This window comes from Lepisosteus platostomus, unplaced genomic scaffold (assembly GCF_059453375.1).
Source record: "Lepisosteus platostomus isolate fLepPlt1 unplaced genomic scaffold, fLepPlt1.hap1 Scaffold_70_H1, whole genome shotgun sequence".
NCBI classification, from domain to species: Eukaryota; Metazoa; Chordata; class Actinopteri; order Semionotiformes; family Lepisosteidae; genus Lepisosteus; species Lepisosteus platostomus.
In genome coordinates this window covers 268,157-277,265 of record NW_028291682.1, presented here as the reverse complement: position 1 = coordinate 277,265, position 9,109 = coordinate 268,157, and the positions used below count along the sequence as shown (strand labels likewise).

Sequence of the window (9,109 nt, the reverse complement as noted above, 5' to 3'; positions counted from 1 at the left end):
CACTTGGCCTCATATTTGTGATACAGGGAGAGCTAGAGGTTAATTTCTTAATGAAAAGAAAAATAAATACAGAACACTGGGGACATTAGGCTTTTATTTCACTCTGTTTTACTTCTTCCTTGTATACTGTGCTCACACAGCTTTAATCTCTTGATTATACTGTGTATATAGTATAACTGAACTTAGTACCTATTCATGCCATCAGGAAAAACTGGTTTCAGAGAAATGCATATAAAGTTCTTTTATTTTTTATGTACTTATCAGATTTGATAACTGTTTGGCATGATTCTGTCCAGTGCACCACAGTGATTGGCTTATTTGCTCACTCTACACAGATAAATATGGCAAGACCAAGAGAAATCAGTTTGCACATGCTGGATCCTTCACTGAACAGCTCTCAAGTAAGTACTGTATACTCCTATAGAAACAACATACTTTCAAAGATAATATGTAAAACTGGAGAACATTCCAATGCTACTTTAATTAATAGAGAAACCTTATAGTGATTTTATAAAAATATTCATAAGGTACTCATATTCACAAAGTGTATATTCACTTGACCATTAGATTGTCAGATGATTTTATGCATGACTAATTGGGTATTTATAATGTACTTTGGGAAAAAAACACATGCCTGTGTTTCTTCTATATAATCTCCTATAACATAATTATAACTATATAATTAATTACCTTGTGCATTCGAGATACTTGAATTCCTTTCAATTGCACATTTACTGTATGTTAAAAATAATACTTCCTAATAATACATTACTGTATAACAACACAATATAGTATATGTTACACGATTTAAACAAAAAAGCTGTCTATATTTGGCGTGCTTACTGGTATATTGAGACATTTTCATCTGAAATTTTTAAAGATAAAAATATATTTTTTATTTTTTATTAGCAATGCATTTATGTAGTGTTTGTTACACAAAGATATGAGCATTAATCCCAGTCATGTATTGCTGTAGGTTTGGAAAATATTTTAGATTAAATTTCTGCATTCTGTATTTCTTCACATTGTGGTTTAAGATATAAATGAATATATTTAATTATGTTTTGTATAATTATAATTTCTATTTAATACATTATATTTCTATTTCATACAAGATATTTTTTTCTTAGTTCTAGTGTCTAAGTCTGCTTTCTGGAGTTCTTTATTTAAATTAAAATGTATGTATTTTGGGTATTGCTTAAATATTTTAGCTTCTTTTCAGACATTGGAAAGAAAAACAACAATACAATTTTATTAAAGTGTTTTTCAAATACCTTAAAGTGCTTGGACTCACAAAAAGGTAAAAAACAAAAGGAAATTGACACAGTTGACCAAAGATTAAAATGGAAACAACCCTTTTTTATGTATTATTTTTTTATTTTATTTGAAAATTGTACAGTATGTCGCTGTACTTCACGACTTTCTGATACCTTACCCCAGTGTACTGTATATCAGGGACTGCCTGTATATTTTGGTAGCAAGGAAATCGAAATTGTAAACATTATCCCAGTTTTCCTTCATTATTGATTCCACACATTGTGTAGAAAATGATAATTATAGAATGCATCAAAATAAATCATTTCAGATGTAGACGGCTCATACTCAGCTTTTCCAAATTTATATTTATATTTTTGCAAAACTGTGCATTTGTCAGCATTAAAAATTGTGATTAAATGTCATTAAATAATTTGTATTTATTAACAAATTCACATCCCACAACCCCTAAATGTGTACCACCTGTAATCTGTAAACTAATATTCTATCAGACAGTATTTCAAAAGCCTTGTGAAAATCTAAAAACACTTTATGTATGCTCCATGTGCTGCTAATGTTTGTTAAAACAATGATCAAATTGGTCAGGAAAGAAATACCTTTTCTAAATCCATGTTACTATTCCCTCAGGTATTAATTCCATATAGGTAATCATCTATCTTAGATATAATGATTGTTTCAATAACCTTACATTAATAGAAGTCAGACTAATTGTTCTATAACTACTTGGTTACGTTTTCTCATCCTTGATGTCTGAATAGCATCTCTTTTTTCCTTGTATACAATTAATAAGATTCCATGAGGCCCTGGGGATTTCTGAATTTTATTTGTTTCTAGAAACTGAAATTATTCTGCCTTTTCTGATACTGTTTAATACAAATAATTTTATGCAATAAAACTTTCTACATTTGATAAATTTCTTAAATCACAAAATGGGGGTAATGTTAGTGGATATATATATATAGTACTGTATAAAATTAACACATTTTAGATTCATTATATAATGTACAGTATACAGTATATTGTATATAGTATATAAAAAAATATATATACTGTATATAGATCCTTAGTTAGATACAAATGTTGTTATTCAGGAATGCAGAGCTCAGTAACAATGTGATTTTCTCTTTTTCAGCATGCTTGCCTTTTTGGTTTTTAGTGTTTTGTTTGGTAGTGTTGCCTCAGAAAATAAAGGTAAGTATCTGTGAAACATGAGCTATTAAAGAGTCTCATTGATGCTATACTGTTCATGCAGCCTGCCTCTGAAAATGAATTATTCATTCACAAAAAATGTCAGCTTACCATCAGCTGCATTTGAAAATAATTTAAATCAAGGAAAGTACAGCTTTTTGGGATAGCTGTTTGGGATTGTTGTGATCAATTTTGGAGATTACATTGTAAAAAACAGATAATTATGATCTAAAGCCAGTACAAAACAGCATGGGAAATTCATGACAGCTCCCAAAGCCAGTGTGAGCAATATGCTTTTGTAGCTTGTTCCAGATTCTCATAGTGGTGTGATGGTCAGCACTACTGTCTTTCAGCTTCTATGGCATTGGGTTTAGCTAAGGGTGCTTGTTACAGCCTTATTTTCTGTTGTGGTTATATGTGTTTTGCCTCTCCCGGACTGGTGGGTATGTTCTGTATGCTGTGTACAGCATTATAGCATTGCTTTATGTCTACATCTCACTAAACACTCTATGTCTTTCTTGTCTCCTGGGTTGACTGAATGATAATCGATATACCAATTATATCATACTGTACAGTATCAATAATAACAAATTTAATTTATAGAGCACATTTCTTTACAGTGAATCTCAATATGCTTTGCATAGAAGAAAAAACTAAAAGAGAAATTAAGGAATTTAAAAATTAAGAAGAAAAAAAACAGGGAATTCATTTATAGTACTGGAAGTTCTAGGCTTGCTGATTGAGATGAGATTTAAGTTCTCTTTTAAAGGTCTCAACTGAAACTGCTTGAGATGATCACATGTGAGGAGCAGAGATGGAGAAACATGGTCACCCATAGTATAGATAGATAGATAAGACTTTATTGATCCCAAAAGGAAATCGATGTGTCACAGCAGTCCAGCACAAGACAAGCAAAAACAGACATCAGAATAGATAGAAAATAAATATACAATAAATAAATAAAAATAAATACATAGGTGTGTGCAAAATATGATCATAGTCACTGTAAAAACAATAAAATATGTGCAAAATGTGCATAGGTTTATACAGATTGATTGTCCAAAAAATACAATGGAGCAACATGCTGTCCATAGAGGAGCAAATGAAGGGCTGACAGTCCTAGCCTAGGGCAGCGTTATACACCCTGACAGCAGCTGGGAGGAAAGACCTGCGGAAACGTTCTCTTGAACACCGTAACTGGAGCAGTCTGTTTCTAAAAGTGCTCAGTTGCCCAATGACAGTCCCACGAAGCAGATGAGAGGCGTTGTTCATGATGGCTGTGAGCTTGGTCAGCATTCTTCTCTCAACCACCACCTCCAGGGGGTCAAGGCTCAGCCCCAATAAGAGCCAGCCTTCTTGATAAGTTTATGGAGCCTATTTGCATCTCTTGTCATGATGCTCCATGTAGTCATACATACATGTAGTATGTAGTCTGCTTTTAGGGACCTGCAGCAGATTAGATTGACCCGATCTTAAAAACCAGGACTGAGGTTTAAAAAAGAAGATTGAGGTAGACAGAACCTTCTCAACATTCATCATGTCATTAAGAACAAACTAAATGACAAGACTGATGGACTCCTCAAATTGTGAAATAGAAAGAGGCTTGAGGTTGGGAAATATCATAAACCATTTAACACAAGTCAGATTAGAGTGAGCACTTAAATTAAAGAAGATGGCTTTAATATAAGATAATTCAAGTTGAAAAAGATCAGGTTCTGAAATAGGGGTCTCTGTTATAACTAGGTCAAGTATGAGACTTTGATATGGGTAGATGCATTAATATTCCATAATGACCGAGCAGGAAAACTCAAGTTTTCCAAAACGACAGACCACTTTGATTGCGCTGTACCCTTGTTGGCTATGATTATGTTTTCCATAATAATACATTTAATTTGTCTTGGATTGCAGGGAGTGAGAACGTCAGACTGGTGGATGGAACTGATCACTGTATGGGAAGGGTTGAAGTCTTTTACAACAACCAGTGGGGAACTGTGTGTGATGACGCCTGGACTGTTATTGATGCTGAAGTTGTCTGCAATGAACTGGACTGTGGAACTGCCATATCAGCCCCTGGGTCTGCATTCTTTGGCCAAGGCAATGGTACAATCTGGCTAGATGATGTAGCCTGTACTGGAGATGAGATGTCCCTACTACAGTGTCCATCAAAAGAACATGGAGTTAATAACTGTGGCCATCATGAGGATGCAGGAGTTATTTGTGCAGGTAGAAACATTTCCCTTAAGCTACTCACTCAATCTTAGCTTAAATAGCAGGAGAAATGTTTAGTTGCTACAGTCAATTGGGCAGAGATTGAAGGTTTATTTTGTAATGCAGTCAATTCCATTTAACACCAAATCTGGTTCTGTAATTTTGCAATGCTGTAAAATTCAGAATTTAAGTGGCAAGAGCCAAGAAAGAGCTGTTTATTCCTGGTAAGATCTGCAGCAACCCTGTACTTATCCTGGATTCACAGAGTGCAAGTGGGGACCACTGCTTTAATTGGACAATACTGCATCACATGGCAAACACATACTGTATTTATGGAAAAAGTGTGATCTGTAGCCTGACATATACAGATGGAGAACATTACACTTGAGCCAAAGAAGGCAAGCCCATATTATTAGAGGTGTGTTCAAACTAGGAAACTGTAAACTGAGACAAATTTAAAGGGCAAAGTTTATCTACCAGAATTCTAAACTAAACACAAGATTAAACAAGATACAACATTATATATTCATTATTTACAAAGACTTAGAGTCCCTAATTCACTCTACTGCACAATGCTACCTTAATGCCACCGAGGGAAGCTGTTCAGGGATAAAATAATTGTTTCTACACAGCAAAAGACCTTCAGATAATAGTTCTCTTAAATTGCTGCTAAGTAAGGAGAGTCATTTATCTGATTTAGATGATTGATTCACTAAATCAAATATGTTTAGTGTCACTCTCTTCAGTGTTTAAAATATCTGCCCAATTTACATGTTCAAAATTTAGGCCTTAATTTCAGGAGCTTTGAAAAAGTTCACTTGTTACACTGTTGATCCTTCAGTTTCAGAGATAAAGTGAGAGAATTGTTGAATACATCTCTGCTATATTAAGCTGGACATCTCAAAAACCCTTCTTAGCTCGCTGTTTACATACTGTATTTGGGCATCATTCACACAGCTCCTCCAATTTAGCAATATACAGTATACTGAGCTTTATTAACTAACTAAAAACTGAATACTAATTGAACAGAGTAGGAAACACTATTACTATAAACACTATAACTATACACTATAACTAATACACTGTACTGTATATCTTCAGGCTGAGGTTCAACCAAATACTGAAGAATGAATTTCAGTCCATAGGCACATGGTAATTCATTTATTATATTAATGAATTAGAAGGAGGATGAAAGTCATTCCTCAGAGATTTCTAAGGACAATCTTGGTAGGTGGTAACTAGATTCAGAAGATATGATATGCCTTATAATTGACGATACAGCACAGGATCTACTTATGCAAAATCCATTTCCAGAAATTAACTGCTAATGTTTTATTATAGAATGTAGGATCCAGTTTGACCTTTTTTAAGAAACAGTTGATTAGACCATGATAAGCAGTTTTTCTCTTTCACTGAACAACAGGAACTGGGCGTGTCAGACTGGTGAATGGGATGGACGCCTGCTCTGGGAGAGTGGAGGTCCTGCACAGCTACCGGTGGGGCACAGTGTGTGATGATGGCTGGATTACAGCTGACGCTCAGGTGGTCTGCAGGGAAGTGGGCTGTGGGGCTCCTCTCTTTACACCAGGCTCTGCATATTTCGGACCAGGCACTGGTCCAATTTGGATGGATGATACAACATGTACTGGAGATGAGCCATCTCTCATTACATGTCAGTCTAAGGGATTTGGAGTCCACAATTGCAACCATAGCGAAGATGCAGGTGTCATCTGTTCAGGTACAAATCCCATTACTTAGAAATTGTTTCATCACCAAAAACTGACCTATGGTAGCTTGAGGTATTGTCTCAGTATCTGAAGATATACTATCTAGTATCAGAGATTGTGAAATTCTCAGGTTATCTTAGAAGGAGATAAACAACTAATTGACTTAAGTCTCAGAATTATAAAGAGGAAAACAGGAAAAGCTATTACTGACCAAAGACAAGCATTAAAATCTAGTGAAAGTACCTAAAAGTACCTAAAACTGGTCTGTTTACCACTCGTGTGCCCTACACAATAAAAGTCACAATAAAAACAACACAATAAAAGTCACATTTTGTCTTTAACTTTACCAAAAACATTTTACTTTCACATTAACACAACACTTACAATATACAAGATGCAGGGTTCTGATGACACTAAAAAAAACAAACAGGGTTAAAACTGTGTAAAAGGATTATATAGGCATAAGGACAAGGCAATGGACATGGACATGGACATGCTACTGAAAAATTGTTTCCTGTTATAGAGATCTGAAATAGATGGCTACATGATACAAATATATAATAACTCTATGTGAGACATGAATTAAAAAATAAAAGTGCCTTGTTTATAGGGTTACCGGTTAGCTAGAAGAATATATTGTTTGGCATACAAATTGAATCCAGTAGATTAGACATTGCTACACTGCTACTGTGAGTCAGATTTTCCATTCCTAATGTATTTCTATACACATGATATGAATCTTTTACATTGTTCTAAACCTTTTATATTCTTTTTCCAGTTCAGTCCCGCAACATTGAGGTAGGTACCGATGGACATACTGCATATACATCCTCTGGGCCTCATGAACATGGACACATCACCTTCCTGAAGGTTTGGAGCAACAGCACTTGCATAACTGGGTAAGTCAGGGTAAAGTGAGTGGTGTCACTCCCTTGGATTCTCAGGATTGTTTCTCCTTCTCATTGCAAGGGGACAGTTTTGATCATAACAGTTTTGATGCTTTTCCTGGTTTTGTGTCAGGTAACACAGCAGAGGGATCTGGAGTGCTTGAGTCAGATCTCTAGTGGCTGGATTTAACATCCCTAGGATTATAGGTCTTATAGCGGACCTGAAATTCAGAAATTAAACACTTATATATATATAAATTAAAATGGCTATAACCATTTATTCCTTTCATTGACAGCAGCATGTGTGCAGATTATTACAACATATATATTTTTAGATTTTATTTTAATATAATTGTATTTCTTCTACAAAATTATATTTGCAAAATTAATTGTACCCCAAAAACTTCATCCTTCATCTCTGTGAGATATGTTTTCTTTTTTTTTTCAGAATCCAAATAAAATATGGAAAACGCTGGAGTCCAGTTTATGGCATGTCATATGGACTGGTCCAGGGGTTCCAACTGTACATGGATGAGGCTGTTATCCAGGTTTATGGACGATACAGCTCCTACATCCACCAGTTAGTATTCAATACTAACATGGGGCGTACCTTCATTGTGGGCTCCGCCACTGGCTCGCTTTTCAACTTCTACCCTGTTTATCATGGAGCTGAGCTCCGGTACATCACTGGAACTTATGGCTTTAATGGAATTACTTCCTTTGGTGTCCAGTGGGATAGGGTAGCTTATACAGCTCCAATCAACAGAGAGAAAAATGACAATCTTTCCTCTAAACTAAAATCAGAAAATGAAACAAATTAGAACACAATCTAGGAGATTCATAATCTTTCATGATTGGTGTAGACCTAATGAGGCTTATCATCTATATATTAATCCCGGACAGATCTCACAGACTTGAGCATTGCTGTATAATACGCTACAGTCAAGTTCTGTTCAAACATTTATTCTTCAGCAGTTAATGAAATTACTGTTTAGTTTTCTTGCTTTAACAACATTGGTTCCTCTATACTGATTACAATATTGCTTTTATCTGGGAAAAATAGGCTTTTTAGTTCTGAAGGTTTGAAGTAAACTTTCTGATTTAACTTTGCTTTAAGTTCAGCTTCTGTTTATGTTATTGCTTATATTGCACAATGCTCTGACACAGATTCAGTGGCATTCATATCATTTAAATATTCTTAAGAATGTAAGTTCTCTTTATCTTGTTTCTTTTTCCATTTCTGAATATTTTTTTTACCAATCATGTCGCTAAACAAATAAAAAACATTTCTATGATGAATATATTTGCTATGATTAGTTATTATTATACTATTATACTGTTATCATGCATTTGCAATATTTTCTTTAGATTAAATCTCTTTGTTGTGCCATTTCGTTGATAAAATTGTAAAAGTACTCCAGTGTTGTTTACAGGTGGCTCTGAATTCTTATTGCTGTTTGTAATGATAGATGATACATTGGAAACACTTTCAACATTTTCTCACTGTAACATAAGATATTCTTGATTATACCTGTTTATGGCTTCTTATCTTTCTCTTCATGCTACAGGGAGTGTTTAACATTTTTTAACTCTATCTATGTCATTTTTTCTGTATCAGTTTTGTCTGTATGGCCCTGGTCCAGGTTTTACATTCATACAGTATGTTAATATAGGCAGTACACAATCATGGCCTTTCAAGATTCAAAGGTGGTTCTCTTTTGTGCTCATTTTATTTAACTTTATGCCTCACAAATACATTAGGTGCATTTAATTTCCAGAATTAGAGACCTACAGTACACTGTATGTACAGTTACAGAATTTTGT

The 9,109-nt window shown here is 34.5% G+C and overlaps 1 protein-coding gene across 1 annotated transcript; it reads left to right on the top strand.

Moving 5' to 3' along the window:
- The first annotated feature begins 311 nt into the window (after positions 1-311).
- LOC148632073 (scavenger receptor cysteine-rich domain-containing group B protein-like) lies at positions 312-8,584 on the top strand. The gene is made up of 6 exons (XM_088623914.1): positions 312-401; positions 2,408-2,466; positions 4,372-4,686; positions 6,095-6,409; positions 7,177-7,297; positions 7,734-8,584. The coding sequence occupies exons 2-6, from the start codon at positions 2,409-2,411 to the stop codon at positions 8,104-8,106; spliced, it is 1,182 nt and encodes a 393-aa protein (XP_088480040.1). The 5' UTR covers positions 312-401; position 2,408; the 3' UTR covers positions 8,107-8,584.
- Positions 8,585-9,109: the final 525 nt, after the last annotated feature.